The sequence below is a fragment of the Pundamilia nyererei genome, unplaced genomic scaffold, assembly GCF_000239375.1.
Source record: "Pundamilia nyererei isolate P.nyererei 1_Seehausen unplaced genomic scaffold, PunNye1.0 scaffold00152, whole genome shotgun sequence".
NCBI lineage: Eukaryota > Metazoa > Chordata > Actinopteri > Cichliformes > Cichlidae > Pundamilia > Pundamilia nyererei.
Genome location: NW_005187553.1, coordinates 650,179 through 669,820, shown reverse-complemented (window position 1 = coordinate 669,820; position 19,642 = coordinate 650,179). Strand labels below are relative to the sequence as shown.

At 43.3% G+C, this 19,642-nt stretch overlaps 1 protein-coding gene across 3 annotated transcripts in view; it reads left to right on the top strand.

Moving 5' to 3' along the window:
* Positions 1–18,811, top strand: part of sptbn4b (spectrin, beta, non-erythrocytic 4b) — a 96,362-nt gene extending 77,551 nt beyond the window's left edge. For 2 of the 3 annotated variants that reach the window (XM_013913817.1, XM_013913818.1), the window contains 18 exons: positions 1,072–1,335; positions 4,318–4,542; positions 4,765–4,854; positions 5,083–5,361; positions 5,602–5,732; positions 6,314–6,518; positions 6,751–6,996; positions 7,262–7,396; positions 8,949–9,193; positions 9,423–9,561; positions 10,144–10,228; positions 10,348–10,544; positions 10,674–11,692; positions 11,824–11,884; positions 12,048–12,304; positions 16,733–16,903; positions 17,695–17,737; positions 17,887–18,811. In XM_013913817.1, coding sequence (XP_013769271.1) covers positions 1,072–1,335; positions 4,318–4,542; positions 4,765–4,854; positions 5,083–5,361; positions 5,602–5,732; positions 6,314–6,518; positions 6,751–6,996; positions 7,262–7,396; positions 8,949–9,193; positions 9,423–9,561; positions 10,144–10,228; positions 10,348–10,544; positions 10,674–11,692; positions 11,824–11,884; positions 12,048–12,304; positions 16,733–16,903; positions 17,695–17,737; positions 17,887–18,222 — 4,128 coding nt within the window. In that variant the 3' untranslated portion in view covers positions 18,223–18,811. The remainder of the gene's footprint in view (positions 1–1,071; positions 1,336–4,317; positions 4,543–4,764; positions 4,855–5,082; positions 5,362–5,601; positions 5,733–6,313; positions 6,519–6,750; positions 6,997–7,261; positions 7,397–8,948; positions 9,194–9,422; positions 9,562–10,143; positions 10,229–10,347; positions 10,545–10,673; positions 11,693–11,823; positions 11,885–12,047; positions 12,305–16,732; positions 16,904–17,694; positions 17,738–17,886) is intronic. The other variant, XM_005744992.1, reaches the window with a different exon arrangement.
* Positions 18,812–19,642: the final 831 nt, after the last annotated feature.

Here is a 19,642-nt window from a genome sequence, read left to right as displayed (position 1 = left end):
ACACACACACACACACACACACACACACACACACACACACACACACACACACACACACAACATTTCCACAAAATCAATATTCAAACACAGGAAGACTTGTAAATGCGATGAAGCACATTTATAAATTTATACCTGCTTCATTTTTTATATGTTTTGTATTTTATATATTATTTTTTAGACATTATTACGTCACATCTCCATGTAATGATTATGATTATTTTTTTGTTGTTTACTAGTATTTTCTCAATTTATTGTGCAGTCTCTAAATGTCTGTCCAAAGCTTCCAAAAATGACTTATAAAACCCAGAAACAGCTAGAAATGTATGAAATTAAGAGTTAAGACGCTAAAGAGTGTGATATTTCTATTAAAAATATTTAAAATTGTTACTATTTAATTTTCTGGTGGTTGAATACTAAATTGGTATACTAATGACTTTTTCATTTTCAATGCTTTAGGTTCATAGTTTCGTTTATTTATGTACAACGTCATTGATGTCCTACACTGCACAGATTTTCAACCACGCTTTTATTGTGAAAAGTGGATTAGAGATCAATGATTATTTTTATTACAAATAGAGAAACTACCCCACTTTCATAAAGCTATTTTAATGTCCGCTTGACATTAACATTTAGATTTATGAGTGCAATCTCCATAAACATTTTAGATTTTTGCTTAAATAAAATTTGCATAGCGGTGCAGACAAAGTGATCTGCATGAAAACGATATATTCTCAGAGATTTTACGTTTATGTTGGTACTCCCCAGGTGCTAATTAGAGATGTCGATTCACTGATTGATGTGTTAATTAAACTACATAATGGCCTTATTATCATAATAGGTTGTGTGTTTTTAATGCCTTTGTGATTATGAAGTGTCATTTTGTAGCTTAATTGCCTTTTGTTTTCAATAGTAAATGTTCTATTTGCACATTTGCCTCTGATCTACGTGTACTCTGGGCTAATTATACATTTTCGGTATGTTAATGATTAATCCTTTCGCATTAAGACATAAAAGGTCTTAATTTTCTCCCCCGTCTCCCTCTGTGTTCCCCCTCATTTCCTGTCCATCCAGGAGGGCCAGCAACTGATCCAGGAGAAGCCGGAGCTCAGCCCGGTGGTGCGGAAGAAGCTGGAGGAGATCAGGGAGTGCTGGCAGGATCTGGAGAGCACCACTCAGGCAAAAGCCCGCCAGCTTTTTGAAGCCAACAAGGCCGACCTGCTGGTGCAGAGTTACGAAAGCCTCGACCAGAGACTGGGCCAGCTCGAGGGTCAACTGGCCTACGTCGACCAGGGACAGGACCTCACCACCGTCAACAAGCAGCTCAAAAAACTGCATGTACGTAACATTCAAGTGGTTTTTGGCACATTGCTGCAGCCATTTCACCCACAGATGTGTTCCTCTAACCTCTGAAGTGGCTTAAGTTATGATTTCTTTGTACAAAGATGCTTTTTCTGTTTCATCTGTCAGGTAGTGAGTTCTTGGTTTCCAGAGTTTAGACTTTTATTGAATTTTAACCTGATAATAATAAATATTTAACTGTAAATGAACAGAAAATCAAATTAACTGAGGTTTATCCTTATATAACTGTATTCTTGGGTGGATTTTTTTTGGGGAGTTTTGGGGTTTTTTCTTAGTTTTTCTGTAGTTTTAGCCCAGTTTTGCCCTAAACTGTTAACGTAATTCTGCATCTTTGCTTCCTTGCATGTTGAACCATCTCAGAGTGAATCACTGTTTACGTTATTGTCGCTACACAGAGATGGCCTCAGCTCATTAATATTCAAACAAAACCTCATGTTTGAAAATGACTAACAGCAACATTTCTCGCTGCGCCTGCACAGCTTTCTGTTTGCTTTCCATCTCATTTCAGCAAAGTCAGCTTCTCATAAGTTCGCGCCAGCATTAATCTTTAATTTGCACTGATGGTTTTTGGACACAACGTAAGCCGTCAGTGTTCGTGCAAGCCAGGTGAGCTTTAACACAAGTCTCATCCCAAGATCATTTTACAAATACAGACGGTGACAAGTTTTTAATATGTTCACATATAGTTGCCAGTATCATGCTGGTTGTTCTGCCTGGTTAAAGGCTGATTGTTTGTGACTTATTGGACTCAATCTGTGTTTGTCGCGTATTTGGTTATTTTGTTATAATTTATTTATGGCACACACTAGCATTAAGGTAATAATTAATCTTCATTTATCTTCATTTTAAACACTAGACATCTGGTTCATGTATAATTCTATCAGCGTGAGAGATAAGCCCTCTGTAGTGGGAAAACTGATGTTTTATTGAGTAAAAATAGTAATCTGTGCTTATTCATAAACATGGCATCTGTGAGTGGATGCAGCTAGTGCTTATTTATTTGTAAGCACAATATACTCTAACTTTAGTAAGTTTCAATGTTCAGTTGACCCCTGTTACGTTTATTAGTACTAGTATCACTGTAGCTGTTTACTCCAGGTATTTTTAAATATTTGAAGAACGGTGTAGCACATCTTTTTCATAAGGCAAGTCAGAAAGGCAAACAGATCCAGTGTTGCAGCAGACGTCCACACACGGTTTACCATGAAAAAAGTGAAATTACTCTGGTCATGTGTTGCTGTGTGAGAAGTGAGTTGCAGGACAGAGAAACTAGCCTCAAAGCATCAGCTTTTAATGCTGTTGATGCAAAAGCTAAAGTCCAGAAGAATCCAAAATAAAGAGCAGGCTTTAAATGTCCAGAAAACATTAGAATTTCAGGAATATTAGAAGTTCAGGAACATGGAACAAGGGTACAGCAATGAGGGACCACTCGACAAAGCACAAGAGGAGACTCAAACAGTACACAGTACATAATACAATACACTGAAGGGCGATTTGGCCAGAGTGGAGACACCTGTGTGGAGTGGAGACACACCATCATAATCAGTATTTATTGGAGCTTAATACTGGGAACAAGAGACGTGAGACTACCAAAATAAAACAGGTCGAGCACAGGCATGATAACCAATAGAGACGACCTGACCAGTGGAACACAAGGCAAACCTGTACGCAAAAAATAAACAACCTAAGCATCGCCACGAGGATCATTAATAATAAACAAAACCCAAGAAACCAAAACGCTTGGTCAATGAACCAGGACCCAGGTGATATTTGGAACATCGCAAATAAATAGATTTGTGCAAGTCAGACAGTTTACGGGTCTCTGTTACAGCACTGGACTCATTTTTATTCACATTTGTGGACTCGTCGATAGATCTAGTAAAAAAAAAATGCCTGTTGCATGCATGACAGTTTGCATAGAGAACAAATTGCTGAACGTTCATCAGATCAAGGTTAAAGCTTTGCATGTGTCCTCCTTTATCTTACACTGGGCCTGGGTGAAGCGCCTCTGTTCATCTACTCACTGAAGAAAAACTGTTGTAGCTCCTTTCCCCTCCCTTTAGGATAGGAACTGCAAATGGGGTCAGCAACCTGTTAACCATATTAGAGATATTCCCTCATACAAAACCAAGAGTGAAAGAAAACTGAGCATTTAGAAAAGTCTGGAGCCTGAGCTTCTTAAACAGCTGGGTTTAAGAACTACTAGTTTGATGAATATGCATTTCTTTCTTTTTTTGGTCTGTCACCTCAATAAAAGAATCCAAATTTGGGCACACTTGCATTACATCTGCCAGTAAACGTGTGATCTTGGGATGTAACTCTCAATTTGCCCTCCAGCTGTGGTGGTTTGGGCAAGGCGGGAAGTCGTTTATACAGCAGGTTCGACCCGGGCTGACGCACAGATTCATCCATTCATTGCTTCATCATTTCACCAGACATCTCTCGCTCTCCTCTCCCACAGCATGCTGCTTACAGCTTCCTTTAACAGGCCGCCATTAGCACTGCTTTACCACATCATCATAACTCCACTACCCAGCATCCATCCTGGCAAGGGGTACAGTAACCTTCACTACACTTCATGTCTGTTAACCACCTGTTCTTGTGCTGTTTTGGGTTATCCTCAGTCTCATCTTATTCATCTGTTGCTTAATACATATAAATCTACTGAATTTATTACAGTTTTTAAAAAGATGTTTTATAAACTTTGACGTGGTAAGTTAAAAAGTTAAATAAAATTGGTATTGCAGGGAATAAAACAACTATATTTAAGTGGAAAAAAACTAAAATCATGTAAACTTTGTTTCCTGCCACACTCTTCATCTCACTCATGTCATTTTTATCTTCTCTCACATGATGACATGTTTCTTCCATCCAGTTTCTCTTGTCTCCTCTCTCCTGCCTCAGTTACATTCTTCTGCCCGGTAACTACACTCACCCTCTCCTCTTCCTCCTCCTCAGACCCTGGAGACCCAGATGGAGGAATGGTATAAGGAGGTAGGGCAGCTTCAGGTGCAGGCATCCTCCATCCCGCAGCAGACGCAGGTCAAGGAGACGGTTGCAGAGCGACAGGCCGCCGTGGAGGCCAGGATGGTGCGTTTGATCGAGCCGCTGAAGGAGAGGCGACGCATCCTGCTGGCGTCCAAGGAAGTTCATCAAGTTGGGCGAGACCTGGAGGATGAGATTGTGAGCTGACAACACAACCAGATTCACACTCACTACACAAAACACAGGAGTCGTGTTATTGCATGTTCTAATTTTGTTATTGTTACTTTTTTATCTATTTGTAATTGAGGTGAAATATACCAGGCTTCTCTTTAATCTGTACATGAGGTGTGGACATGCATGTTCACATATTCATACATGTACAAATATTCATTTCTTTTCGTCATACCATTGCGGTTGAAGTTGTGGGTCCAGGAACGCCTCCCGATGGCCATGTCTCAGGAGCACGGCTCTACTCTGCAGGCTGTGCAGCAGCTAATGAAGAAGAACCAGGTAAGAAAACCTGAATAGCTGCTAATTAAACTGAAGCCTTAGCCTGAAACCTTAACAGAGGTCCCGTTCCTCTTCACGATAGACCCCCTGCACCCTAAAGCTTTAAACGCAGAGCTCAAGTCACTAAATAACTGATGACTTGTGATAAAGATAATGTCCAGCCTCTGAGTTCTGATCCATCCGTTTACACTCTCAACATCTAAATAGCTCTTTCTGCCTGTGCTGTAGAATCTTCAGAGGGAGCTGCAGAGCCACAGGAGCAGAATTGATGATGTCCTGGAGAGGGCGGGGATCATTGGCTCCATACGCAGCCCTGAGGCAGACTGCATCAGGGCAGGTCACGACCAGCTGTCCCAGCTGTGGGCTCTGCTTTGGGCCGAGACTGAGAGGAGGCAGCTGGTCCTGGATGCCATGTACCAGGCCCAGCAGTACTACTTCGATACAGCCGAGGTCGAGGCCTGGCTGAGTGAGCAGGAGTTGCACATGATGAATGAGGAGAAGGGAAAGGTAAAATTATTTGTCTGAAATATTTATCATTGAAGTAAAAAAACAAACAAAACTCTTTAAAATCACAGGAGCCGTCTTACACACACAGTTCTCTGCAGAATATGCGATTGTCATCTGAATATGTGATACTGTGTTTGTTGGACTCTAATGTGAGCAGGATTTTTTACATGCAGTTTTATTCTGTGTGTGTATATTGCAATTAAAGTGTCATTTCTCGTGTGTTCTTCCTCCTCCTGCCAGGATGAGCAGAGCACGCTGCAGCTGCTGAAGAAGCATTTGGTCCTAGAACAGACCATCGAAGACTACGCTGAGACCATCGGCCTGCTTTCACAGCAGTGCCGGCAGCTGCTGGAGATGGGACATCCAGACTGGTGAGCAGTTAAACACATGCACAAAATCTGACAGAAATTTCTGTCACAACATCTTAAATACAGAAAAGCACCGAATCTCTGGATTATAAAAGGTTTTTCATCATTCACTTCAGTTGTGTTTTTATAGCAGTATTTCACAACAAGAGCTTTGTGTTATGAGGTAAAGAAACTTGAGAAAGAAAACCAACCTTAAAACAATCGTCTCTGATGAAGGGGAGAAAGATTTCTGTTATAACAGGAAGGAGGAGGCTCGGAGGCAGTCGTCTGCTGCCACCGTGTGGAGGTGTGAGAGGAAAGCAGAGAAAAGACAGACACAATCAGCAAAAAGTCGACGTTAATGACTTGCAGTAATGGAATAAAACCACGTGGGGAAAGAAAAAGAGGAGAGTGGGGAAGCACTAACTGATGGCGAGATCCTGATCCATAAATAATCCGAAAGGAAAGTTTAAATCCTAATCCTGAAAGTAGAAGCGATGTCTGTCTCTCGAGCTGGGGGAGGGGGGAGCAGTTACTTCTACACTCCTCCCAGCTTTTTTTTTTTTTTGTGCCTTACCTTACACTCTTCCTCCTCTCTTCCACAGCGAACAGATCAGCAAGCGTCAGTCACAGATAGACCGTCTGTACGTGTCTCTGAAGGACCTGGTGGAGGAGAGGAAGAGCCGCCTGGAGCAGCAGTACTGGCTGTACCAGCTCAACAGGGAGGTGGATGAGTTGGAGCAGTGGATCGCTCAGAGGGAGGTGGTCGCCAGCTCGCCTGAACTGGGTCAAGACTATGAGCATGTCACAGTAAGTGTGTCGACAGATGGCCTCTGCACATGAATAATAGATTCAGGTAACAGATTTTATTACCTGAAATTTAAATATTACAAGTAAAATCTCAAAAGGGGTTTCATTTGATTGTAATGTCTAATTATGTTCTTTATTTGACTTGAATGAATGAATGAATGAATGAATGAATGAATACATTAAAATTAGCAGACCGATTTGCTGCAGTAAATAAAACATGCCACACTTCCAGGTCCTACAGGAGAAGTTTACAGAGTTTGCGTCAGAAACGGGCAGCGTGGGCCAGGAGCGAGTGACAGCCGTCAATCAGATGGTGGATGAGCTCATCGACTACGGCCACTCAGAAGCAGCCACCATCGCCGAATGGAAGGACGGAGTGAACGAAGCCTGGGCCGACCTGCTGGAGCTCATGGAGACCCGCGGTCAGATGCTCGCTGCTTCACACCAGCTGCACAAATTCTTCTTCGACTGCAGAGAGGTAAGAGGAGCAAAGCCAAGACGGGCCACAAATTAAACGAAAGGACACACACACACACATATAATGCCGGATATGATAAAGAGCAGATCCATTTAATTTAATTTCACACTTTTATCTTCTTTTATGTCGGGTCACCACAGTGTACATTGGCCTTCGTGATGAGAACGGCTTGAAAAAGAAAGAAAATAGGAAAAATGTAAATCAGGTGCCGATAGAGCATTTCTGCCCTACAAACAGGCAAAATTTCTCCTCTGCCTTTTTTCAGGTTTTAGCCCAGATTGATGACAAACATCGAAGGTTGCCAGAGGTTCGGGCTCGGCAGGGCAGCACTTCCAACACCAGCACCCTGCAGAGACTCCTGCACACCTTCGAGCAGGACATTCAGCTGCTTGTCACACAGGTACAGCTGCACATCGATCAACAGAACATCCTCTAATCTTCATTTAAGGAAAAATTAAAGGAGAATTAAAGGAAGAAGATTGATGTTATCCATATTTGGTCTGCATGAATCTTTATAGAAACTTATTTAGTGATTTTTTTATTTGTAAATCAATAACAGATGCAATATGGCGAGTAGCTGTCAGGGGCTGGGTCTCTGAACCAGCGTTTTGTCTTATTTTTGTATTGTTTTCTTATGTTTACATTGTGCTCTGTTCATGAAATTCTGAAGTTATGTTAAGTCTTTGCTTTGTTATTGTCTTGAGTTGCAGTATAGTTTAGGTCCTTTTACGTCGCCTTAGTTATGAGTCTGTCCCAGTTTTCTGTGTCATGTATTTTCTGTCTGTGTGTTTTCATGTTGCTCATGTCATGTCCACGTTTCCTGTTTTATTTTGAAAGAGTCTTGTGTTCTTGGTTCTTTACGTTTAGTTTTACTCTCCCCTTTGTCATTATGTCTCATTCTAGTCAACTGTGTCCTCGTGTGTCTCCTCTTCCCCTCATCACCTCATGTGTGTATTAAAGTCCTCTGTCTCCCTTTGTTCATTGTCGCATCGTCTGTGTTACCTTCCCTACCCGTTGTCACAGTTTCCCAGTCAAGTCATAGTTGTTATCTTGTCTCGTCATAGTATAAAGTCACAGTGAGAGTCATAGTTTCCCAGGTTATGTTCAGGTTTTTCCTCACTTTAGCCTTGTTGTATTTTCGTGAGTTTTCAGCCCTAAATAAAGGCTTGCTTTTCGTTATGTCCAGTTTTTGTCTCCTCGCCTCTGTCTGCAATTGGGTCCTCTACTCCTCTCCACATGGTCTGCCCCGGCAGCCCGTGACAGTAGCTAACAGCCAGTTGTGCTACTGACTGCAAACAGTTTAAATGTGAAAGGAATAACATCTGGAATTTGAAAAAAAATAAATTAATCATTAGCATTGACTGTTAATATTGATTACAAAAGTGTAAATCACTTTTTGCATGCTATTTTAGAAGTTACCTGGCTAACTGAGTAATCCTAATTGGTGCAGTGCCCCCCCATGTGGATTTAAAAAGTAAAGAATATCAGTATATCAGACACTGAATCCAGAAATGATAGACTTTAATGCATTTTTATAACCAATAAAAAACACTGAACTGAACTAAATTATGTGAATTTGTTTAAATTAAATCAATTTCACATAAAATCTATTTCATTTATAGTAAAGTTTTTGGTTCTTTGTGAGTCTGCCATTTTCATGGCAACACCATCTTCTTACTCTGCATTTAATTTTGCTTGATCTAGTCTCTGTCGTGCACCTGGGCAGCAGGAACAGTGCTACGTTTTACTCAAGAAAGATGCAAAAGCACAGATGTTCTGTGCCTACTCAGGTGACAGAGCCTGCACCACTTGGCCCTGACGAAACACAGCTGTCTTGGCAGCTGTGTTTCGTGCGTCACTCGGAAAACAAACTCTCTCTTTCCTTTTTTCAATTCTGTTTCGTCCCTGTTCAGTTGAGCTGTTTACTAAAGCTTGCCTTCACGCTCTGCCAGGTGCGTCAGCTGCAAGAGAGCGCAGCCCAGCTGAGGACGGTGTACGCTGGCGAGAAGGCCGAAGCCATCGCGTGCCGTGAGCACGAAGTGATGCAGTGCTGGAAAGAGCTGCTAACATCCTGCGAAGAGTGTCGGGTGCAGATCACCACAGAGACTGACAAGCTGAGGTTCTTCGGCATGGTCCGAGATCAGATCATGTGGATGGACTCGATCATCTGTCAGATAGGGACAGGAGAGAAGCCCAGGTATCTACAATACCTTCTACATATGCATGTGGCACCCTGCATAGCAGCCTCAATATCTGTTCACCACATGCACTGTTTATGATCAAACTCATTTATTTTCTTTTTAAAAAAATGTACATATGAAATATCATTTTGCTTTTTATGGTTCATTATAATAGCATGTGATGGTCAGCATTCGTGGGCATAGTGAAAGTCTTCAGTGAGTTCAGGTTCTGTGTGGTTCCTGCAGGGACGTGTCCTCAGTAGAGGTGCTGATGAACTATCACCAGAGTCTTAAGAGTGAAGTAGAGGCTCGCAGTCAGAGCATCCTGGAGTGTATTGAGATGGGAAAAACCCTGCTGGCGGCTAGAAACCCTGCAGCTGAAGAGGTGAGATGAGTAAACATGATAAAGACTGTCACTTTAAGTGCAATTTAAACACGGATATCTAAACCTCAGTTTGTTTATAACTTTGAAGACTCTGGTTGAGTGGACTCACGAGTCGATTAGCCTCCTCTGCAGAGTCATATTGCTAGTTTTAGGCTCTACTAGAGGGGCTTTACATGATTCACTAAAATCACCCTTGTTTTTCGTGCTGGGGCTTGGTGCAGCTTCTCAATTCATCCTGTATCTCTGTTATAGCTCCTCCCCCTTTAAGGAAAAATTGTTCTAATTGGCTGCCTCTTGCAAACAGAAGGTTTGACCAGCAAGGATGTGCCTGCTATACAATGAAACTAAGTGTGGAAAACCAAATGAAGCCTGAGCTTTTTCCTCTTAATGATTACACGGATCTCACTGCACCCATGTGACAGTATATGCATGACAGAAAACTTTAGAGATGCATGTTAAGAAACATAAGGTTTTATATTTTATGTGTGAGAAGGAATCGATTCCCTATAATATTTCAATTTTTTCTGAGCATCCATAGAGCTAAACAGACCCATGATGTAATTGTGATATCTTTATTCTCAGATCAAAGAGAAGCTGGACAAAGTGATCGCTAAGGAGCGTGAGCTGTCTGAGAAGTGGGACAAGCACTGGGAAGTCCTGCAGCAATGTGAGTGGATGCAATGGCTTAAAAAGTAAAAAAGACAGGGATGTGCAGGAATCTGGCATTTAGAAGTAAATTAAGATGCTTTCTCTCTTTTTTGGTGTTCTTATTTGTCCTGTTTGCAGTGTTGGAGGTTCACCAGTTTGCCCAGGAGGCGGTGGTGGCAGAGGCATGGCTGACTGCTCAGGAGCCGTTTATCAACAGCAACGAGCTTGGAGGGAGCGTAGATGAGGTGGAACAGCTGATTCGTCGACATGAAGCCTTCCGCAAAGCAGCTGCCACCTGGGAAGAGCGATTCAGCTCACTGCGGCGGCTCACCACGGTATTATCATCATCCTCACTGTGCAAATATGTCCTCAGTTTAGACAAACTCAGTAGCACGTTCCAAACATGCTCAAATTGTTGATGAAGACTTGGTAGTTTCATCTCTGGTTCTGTTTTCTTTCTGCAGGTAGAAAAGCTAAAAGCAGAGCAAAGTAAACTGCCCCCAACTCCCCTCCTGGGTCGTAAAGTCTTCCTGGATCCCCAAGATGCCTCACATAGTCCACCCACTCTCCCCCGCCTCCCAGTCTCCCCCGTCATGAGGCAGACTATATATGAACAGAACGAAGCCAGCTCTCCTCCATCTCCCTCGCCGGCCACCCCAACACCTTCTCCGTCATCTGCAGCTCGGCGCCTGGGATCAACAGTCGCCAACTACACCCCTGTGATGAACGGCTCCAGCTACCGAAACACTCTGGATGTCCGGGATGGAGGCGTAGTGGGTGTGGCTGCAGGTCTAGGCCGCCCGGCTGCATCCTCGATTGCATCTATAGCCACAGCAGCGATGCTAGTGTCAGCCAACCAGGCACGAGAAAGTGCCAGCACAGCAAGGGAACAGACAGCAAAGGTGATGAGTCACCTGCATCCGGCACAAGCGGCGAGGGAAATTGAGGCAAAATCCTCCCCGTATCTCCGGCAACCCAAAATCAAACACTTAGATGATGCTGTGACGCCTCTGATTGTGGCCAGCCGGCTGGAGAAGGCAAGAGAGCGGGGGAGGGAGAGAGATATGATGATGGGGCCAGAGAGAGCAGAGGTAGCAGTGATGGCCGAGGTGGTGCTTCAGGAGCCGAGCCGGGAGCGTCTGCACAGCGAGCCCACCAGAGGGCCTCGAGGATCCAGGACTGACCCTTTGGGCCACGCTGAGCCTCAGGGCCAGACACACACTTATCACCACAGGATAGAACGGCAGCTGTCCAGTGAGCAGCTAATCCAGGCGCGCAGGGATGAGCTGCCTCAAGAGGTGTGGAGGGAACAGGCTGAGAGGCGGGAGAGACGGACGTTGGAGAGGCAAACTTCCAGCGAACAAGAAGGTCACGGGGGCCACGAGGGCCGGCGGAGAGAGAGGGACAGGCACCGGCTGGAGAGACAGGAATCCAGTGAGCACGACACAGGGAAGGAGCAATCAGACAGACGCTCAGCAGGAGGGTGAGACTGAGAGTACTGCAGTGCATTTTAATCTGGATGTGGATATTTATGCAGAAAAGAAGTGAATGTTATTGTAGTCAGTTTTTGGAGTTGAATCAATTGTGATGTGAACAGTAGGTATTTTTCCACAGAGACAAGAGGTCCACCATGGCAGAGATCGTAGAGCAGCTACAAGAAAGAGAAGCAGCGCAGGTCTGGGTTTAGTCTTTATAAATAAAGAGTGTGATATTTGGGGGCGTTTAGGGGTTAATTCTAAGTTTTGACCAAACTTCCTAAAAAGAGAAAACTGGGATAAGTAATAAAGTTTTTCACTTTTGAGCCATAACTCAAATTCATCGCCTCTCCCGACCCTTAGGCCCGCGGTGAGGTGCCCCGACTGCCTAATGGGATACCAGAAAAGTCTTCCCGCCCCGACCGCCCTCGAGCTCGGGACAGACCCAAACCACGACGCCGGCCACGACCCAAAGAGCCCGGGGAAACGACGCGGCGGTCCAGATCTGCACCAGCCCAGAGCAGCCCGATCGTCCCCCAACCGCCCACACATACGGCACACCACGAGGGCTTCCTTTTCCGCAAGCTGGACATTGAGAGCCTGAAGAAGAGCACCAATAGGTGGGTGTTCAGGGTCATAATGATACCTGATACCTGATAGGAGTTATAGAGAAGGAGGATGGACAGTGATGTCATGCGTATCAAACTTTAGGGATTCCAGTTAATCAATTCAAAGCTATTTATGTTCCACAGGGGTTATTGAGGTGCAGAAAAAATGATTGTTTCATCGACTTATTCTTAAATATTAGTTTGAACAAAGCATTTCCAGCCCTCTAAGTACCACTTTCTCATGACACTGCTGCTTCCTCCATTTAATAATTCAACAGGAGTGACAGAGGCATGACTTTAGCATGTTGAGCTAACAGGCTAACACACGGACATGTTGAACAGATGCATGACACACACAGGCTCACAGGTTGATTCCATCGTGTGTTCAACATGAAAATACTCAGAAGAGCTTTGGCGTTTCTCAGGAAATCTTACCTTTTTATATTTTTATTGAGATGAAGTTTGAATTTTTACCTTTTTCTCTGACATAAAAAAGTTCTAGACTGTCTTGTGTTTGTATGTGGTGGAAAGAAGGAGGTAGTCACAGTTTGTGGTGTTGCCTGTGCCTGGCAGTGGGAGATTACAGCTGTTTAGGGCTGGGCGATATATCGAGTTTTTAACCTGTCAGCACGCGCATGCAACCTCTGCTTGCTCCTAAGGTTTTCCTGCAATGAGGAGAAGTCATGTTAGCGTTGCCAAACAATGAATAATAAAATAAAAACTGAAGGAGTTATTTAACTAAAGGTTAAAAATGTGAGACAAATCAAAGCTTCTTAGTTCATGCAATAAAATGCTCTTTTCAGAACCTCAAAAACAGGGTTTTTACCTTTTTCAGGCCAAACTGAGCTACAGCTTTAGAATAATCACACAGCTACACTAACAAATTAATTTAGGTAGCAGTAGATGTTTTGCAAGGTAAATAACTGTTTTGGTCATTGCAGCTGGGTAAAGAGTAGTAGTTCTTTGCTGGAAACATCTGTCTGAAGGCAGGTATAGCTTAGTGTAATAGATTAAGATCCCCATTAGCTGCAGCAACACAGCAGCTATTCTCCCTGGGGTTGGAAATATAGTGGTGAAAATGTATTAACCTCCTAAGACCCGAACTCTTCCACAGTATGCATTTTTAATTTCTCTTTGATATTTGGGCATATTGGGGCCCAATGAATGTAAAAACAAAGAATTACAAGATTTTTTTTACCTTATTTTTGTTTTTAAGAAAAATAAGAGCCACATATCAGGATATTTGTTTAAAATTTTGATAGAGCAGTAGTAGTATAATGTCCTCGTAAGTGGATATCAGGACCATGTAGAGCAAAATTGACTAGTTTGGGTCTAAATAACCCAAAATGTGATGTCCACATATGTGGACGCCAGGTCCTAGGAGGTTAAATATACCCAGTGTTGGGAAGGTTACTTTTAAAGTGTATTCCACTACAGATTACAGAATACATGCCCCAAAATGTATTTTGTAACGTATTCAGAATACGTTACTCAATGAGAGTAACGTATTCTGAATACTTAATATATTATCATACTTTTTACAACTACATGAATGTACTATTGCTGTGTGGTTTATTACTATTACTGCAGGTTACTCGCCATACCAATACTAACTAGATGTTTCAATCTTAATATAAATGAGTAACAGTAGGGTGGACGTTAGGTAAGGCTGCACTTTTAGCAGCGATCTCGTATTAAAACTATTCTGCGTGTATATAAAACAGGTTTGCGGCTCCGAACACTCTGCCTATTGCCTTTATATTAAATAATTTTTGAACAATAATTTTAAAAAATATTTCTTCATGTCATTATGCGGGCCTCAAGTAGAGCTGACATGGGCCGCAGGATTGAGACACAGACATTAGAGCCTCTTAATGCGTGTTTTGTTTGGGTTTCCGCCAGCGTGGAATTACCAGAAATAGAGAGGGCATAGCCGAACATATGAAACAGGAGAAGACCGCTGTGTAATTTCTTTATTTCAACAAAGTAACTGTATTCTGAATACCACCTTTTTAAATGGTAACTGTAACGGATTACAGTTACTCATATTTTGTATTTTAATACGTAACGCAGGTACATGTATTCCGTTACTCCCCAACGCTGAATATACCATACAAACTAACTTTGGCTCTTTTACATTTTGCTGATGACCATGTCCGACATGGTTTGTAAATGCATTTTATACTGATAAGTCTGCACATGTAGTGAAGGACCTGAAGGCTTACTGCACATTTCTGCTATAAAGATCTTCGTTCATAGCAGATACTGAGATATCGCCCAGTCCTCCAGTTGTTAATTTGTACCGAAGAGTAAGAAAATCAGTGATGAGTACATGAAGCAGGAAAAGGATTCACTAATGTAAATCTTATGTCAGCCTCTGAATATATTATGTCTGTCAGTGCTGATTATTAGGATGTAATTAGAGCACTTTATTAGATCAGAGGCCTGCAGGATTCCCACCGCATGTGAAAACTTCATGCATGACGCTTACGATGCCTCCTGATCTAACGCGAGCCCACAGAATAAAACACAGGAGACTGACTGACTGGCTGAGGAATGCTGTGGGATGGAGCTGCTGGTCAAACACACACACTTATGCACACAGCCTGCCCTCCACTGATGACCACCCTGCTTCTTCCAGAGAGACACCAGCAAGAAAGTCTCTCTCTGCACTGCCCCCTGAGGGCTGGGCTGACCTTGCACAGCTAAAAGCTCATCCCCTCCCAGCTGTGGATGAGTCCCGCTCACGCACCTACTCAAGGCAATGGATGAGTGTGTCGTATGTACATGCCCTGTTATGTACATGGCAAGGTAAAGCACAATGTCGAATGGCTTAAATCCAGACAAGTGTGAATCTCCAAAGTGCTCCTCGTTGTTAGCGGTTGATGCCGAGAAAGAAAGCGAGGATGCATTTAGGGAAGGACTGAGATTCAACCTGTCTCTGTTACATCTCTACGCGATGAGACACTAAGTAAGTTGATGTGCACATTAATATTCTGGTACCTTGTTAGGGTATGGTGCCTGTGAAAGGTGTATGAAAGTGGACGACAAACTTCCACATCTATGCTTCGCATTAAATTGAGATTACAGCTGTGAGCGCATTCACATGTCAAATTTCCTCTGAAAACGTTTAAACTTCTTCCCGAGGTGTCCTGTTCATAATGTACAGGAAGAGAAAAGTAATATCTGCTACTGTAAACTAGGAAAATACATTAAAAAACCCACACCAAGGAACAGAGATATTAAAAGAAACAATTTTTTACCTCACGTGTTTTTTTACCTCCAACTCTTCCCAACAGTTTTGGCTCTTCCTTATTAACTCTTTAGTTTACCGCTCCTTTAAGCCATTTTTCTTCTGCCTTGCAAAGCAAAGCTCTGGATGTGGTTGGAGATGACCACGTCGGGGATATCTGCACTCCCCGCCATCACACAGAGCCAACAATAGAAAAACATTTCAAGAATGAACTTTTAATAGGTGTTGTGAGCAGTTCAGACATCACTTATCACTTGCACCATTGGTTTTTTTTGTTTTTTGTTTTTTTTTCCCGTGTATCTACTGTTGAGTTTGAAATCAGGATATTAAGCTGCACACGGAAACTTGCTCTGAATAATACTGGCAGTACTGTGCAAATGTTTTAGTTGCTAAAAGTAAAAGGAGAATGTTTAAAATAAAACAATACAAAGTGAAGTAAACAAAAATGAAACTTCTTTTTAAGGTCTGTGGAGATTTGCCACAGATCATCTGTGGAGCCTGGCTGTCTCTTTATGTAATCTCACACTGGCTTCCACACCATCTGCTGCAGAACTCTTTGTTCTTCTTGTGGCTGAAAGTTGCCCTTAAGGACTCTGACTGTGTGTCTGGGCGACTGAAGATAATAATAAAAAACAAGTTCCTGAAACTTGTGCACAGTACTGCCGATGTCAGCTATTAACTGGAATGCTGTGTGCATGTAAACACGCTCACAGAGGGAAAACGAGCATGTCTGGATTTTAAGCCGCGTTGTTGCCAAAATGGCATTTTAACCAAACTCCTCTGTCTCTTTTCTCCTCTCTTCCTCGGTGCTGCTGGCTGCTCCTCTTGTCTCCTACAAGGTAAGTCACATGTAAGCCTCGCACACAGGTGCACACAAGCTGTACGTAGCCTTCCTCCCCATACCTCCATCCCCCCACCTCCTCCGTCTGTCTGTCCGTCCGTCTGCGTTTGTTCAGCAGTGTGTTTCCTCTTCCCTTCTTGGGGCTGCTTCATCCCGCCTACCTACCTGTCTGCTCTGGTCAGGTGAGTGAGGTGTTAGTGTAGCGACTGTGATTCTGCAGCTCTTCCTGACTCCTCCTGTCCTCCCCCACCCCTCCACCCAACCTCCTTCCCCATGCTCCTCTTTTCCTCCCACCTTTCCCTCCTCTTCTTCCCCTCCCTTCCTCTCCCGCCTCCCCCCACCACAGCAGATCATGGGTCAACCTGTACTGCGTGCTGAATAAAGGGGAGCTGGGTTTCTACAAGGACGCCAAGAACACCACGACGCCCTACAACAACGAGCCGCTGCTCAACCTCTCCCACTGCCACTGCGACGTCACCAATGGCTACAAGAAGAAGAAGAACGTCTTCACGCTCAAGTAATCGGCTGTTTTCGCACTCACATGTACTGCAGACAGGCACTTGCATGCTTCACGTTAGTGTGTTTTCACTCTTTAGGGCCTGGGCCAGATTTGATCTAGTAAACCCATTGTACATAATTCTGGTGTTCCAATAGCTAAAAACCTGCTTCTAGACAAAAAAGGTCACATTTTCTTTTAGTTTTCAAAAATATGACACTTATAATCTTTCCAAACTGAAATGAAACAACGCTTTCTTCCATTTTTTTGGCCATGAATCGTTAGCATCCTGCTAATGCATGCTGATTGGTCAGCTAAGGATTCACGATGTGATGAGCTCCCTCGATGGAACCTGTTTACAGACGATAACTAGACGTTAGAAGCGTAGTTAAACCACAGCTGAGAGTCGTGTTTCAGAGGCAGCTGGTTGAAGGTGACTGAGATCAGAAGGCTGTTTACTTCATCTCTGAAATTAAAAAAGCAAATGCCTTAAAGTGTCTGACACCTCATAATAATTACAGAAAGATATTTTACTAAAATAGAAATCTAAAAATAGAACACATGATACAGTGAGGGTGAAACATCTTTCCAAATCTTAAAGAAGAACTTAAAGTAGTCTAAGCTACACAGACACGGGGTTTCCAAATTGACCTAAGTTAAATTTTAGTTAAGTAAAAGTCAGAGCAGTAGCAAATGACTCGCGCTTTTCCTCTTTTCCACACTGTCGTTCTGTGGCTCACAGATGGGGCCCACCCCACAGTTTGGGGACCACTGCTCTAAGGCTGAGTTTAACTCTTCTTCTCTCTTTGCAGAACGAAGGACGGCAGCGAGTTTTTGTTTCATGCAAAAGATGAGGTGAGACATTTTTTCTGTTTCCTGCACGCCTCAGAATAGTGAAAGCAGCTGTAACTGTGCATCTGCACGTCATCGAAAACCTTAAAAACATTCATGTTAACAACTGAACCGGCCAGCTGACATCTGTGCACCCCTCTCTCCCATCGCAGGACGACCTCAAAACGTGGGTGACTAATATCACCGCCAGTATTTCAGAGCACGAGGAGATTGCCAAATGGGGTCAGCCCCAACCAACTACCTCATCCACCGACGAGGGCACGCGCCGCGACGGGAGCAAGGTGGACAACAGGTCAGAGCGCGGCGGCGAGCGTTCGGACCGGGGTGACCGAATCGAGCGTGCTGAGAAGGAGAAGGAACGGGACAGAGAGAAGGAGAAGGAGAGGGATAAAGAGAAGGAGAGGGAGAGGGGCGAACGGTCGGAGAGGTCAGAACGGGCTGGGAAGTCGGACGCAAAACGATCAGAAAAGTCCAGTAAGAAAAAATGAGCTTGGACGGGAGCTGGGATTGAAGCTCACAGTATGAACTCTGGCTGGGAGGCGGGGCCATAAACTGGTTGCGAACGCCCCCCTCCTCCTCTTCGCCTCCAACACTGTCAACAGAGCAGTCGTGTTTGGATGGAAATCGAAGGTTTGACCCGGGCTCACTCATAGGACAGACGGGACGGATTTGATTTGGAGCAGGAGACACCTCTCTCGCTCTCCCCCTCTATCTCTCTCTCTCTCTCTCTTCTGTGTCTCTGTGAGAACGCACAGAGTCACCGACGCCCCCTGGCGGCTGTTTCGGAGAACTGCCTGAGAGCAGGGTGGCGTTTTGTGCTGCGGAGCCCCGGGCAGCGTCGCCGCGAGAGAGAGACGGGACGCGCATCACGGTCAACGGGAAGGCTGTTAGGCTGACGGCTGGTAGAGCGATAAAACGTAGCTCATGCTGTTCCATGTTTGTTTTTTCTATGAGACGAGCTCCGTCTGTATGTATTTCTCGTCTGTGTGTCCTATTTACTGTATATATCTGTCTGTAAGTCGAGACATCCTACACTACGTCTTATTACTCCTTGGAAATACAAACAGAATGAAATTATGCCAAAATGTTTTACAGACCTTCTTTTACTTTCTCCGCTGTATCCCATCTGTCTGGAGGTCTGGCCATGAAAACATGTAGAAATTCTAATAGTTTTACTTGGATAACAAACTGCACTGTAAACACACGCGTGCACTTGCCCTGGATGAGTCAGCACTGATCTCCAGGTTTGTGCTGACTCTGTTTAAGAGAAGAGAAGAGTAGACGTCGGTCTTCAGAACTTTGTTACGCACACAAAAAACAAGAAGAAATGTATCAAATCAAGATCCCAGGGCATACACAGCAGTTTCCCTTCCCTTGGGTAGGATTTTATTTTAGCATTATAGATTTTCTAGTGAGCAGTAGGTGGTCAGAAGAAATAAAAAGTCTTGTTCCCAGGGGCCTCATTCATTAAAACGATTTTAAAAGTGGACCTCTTGTAGTTTTATTTATATTCTGTCATATATAGACTTTTACAGTGGTAGATAAATGCTCATATTAAACACGGGGCAGGTGGGTATTCCTAGTATGATCATTGGCCTTAAACAGGTGGTGGTTTAAGTTTAAGAGGTCCACTTAAATTAATGAATAAAATAGGAAAAAATCTTTATTTTTGATATTTCTAATAAAAATGAAACCATTCATTGTCATCTGCTTGTTTTACCATCTAGATCAGTTTTTCATGATTTGGTCATAAGCACAAAATCTGCATGTTTTTAATGAATGAGGCCTTCAGGGATGAAAACAGGCCTCATCTACTCTTTTATTCTCTTACAACATCAAACTACTGGATATTCTCTTTGATTTATTATACATACAAATTTGTTTTTATACAGAGTTTAAAACAAAATC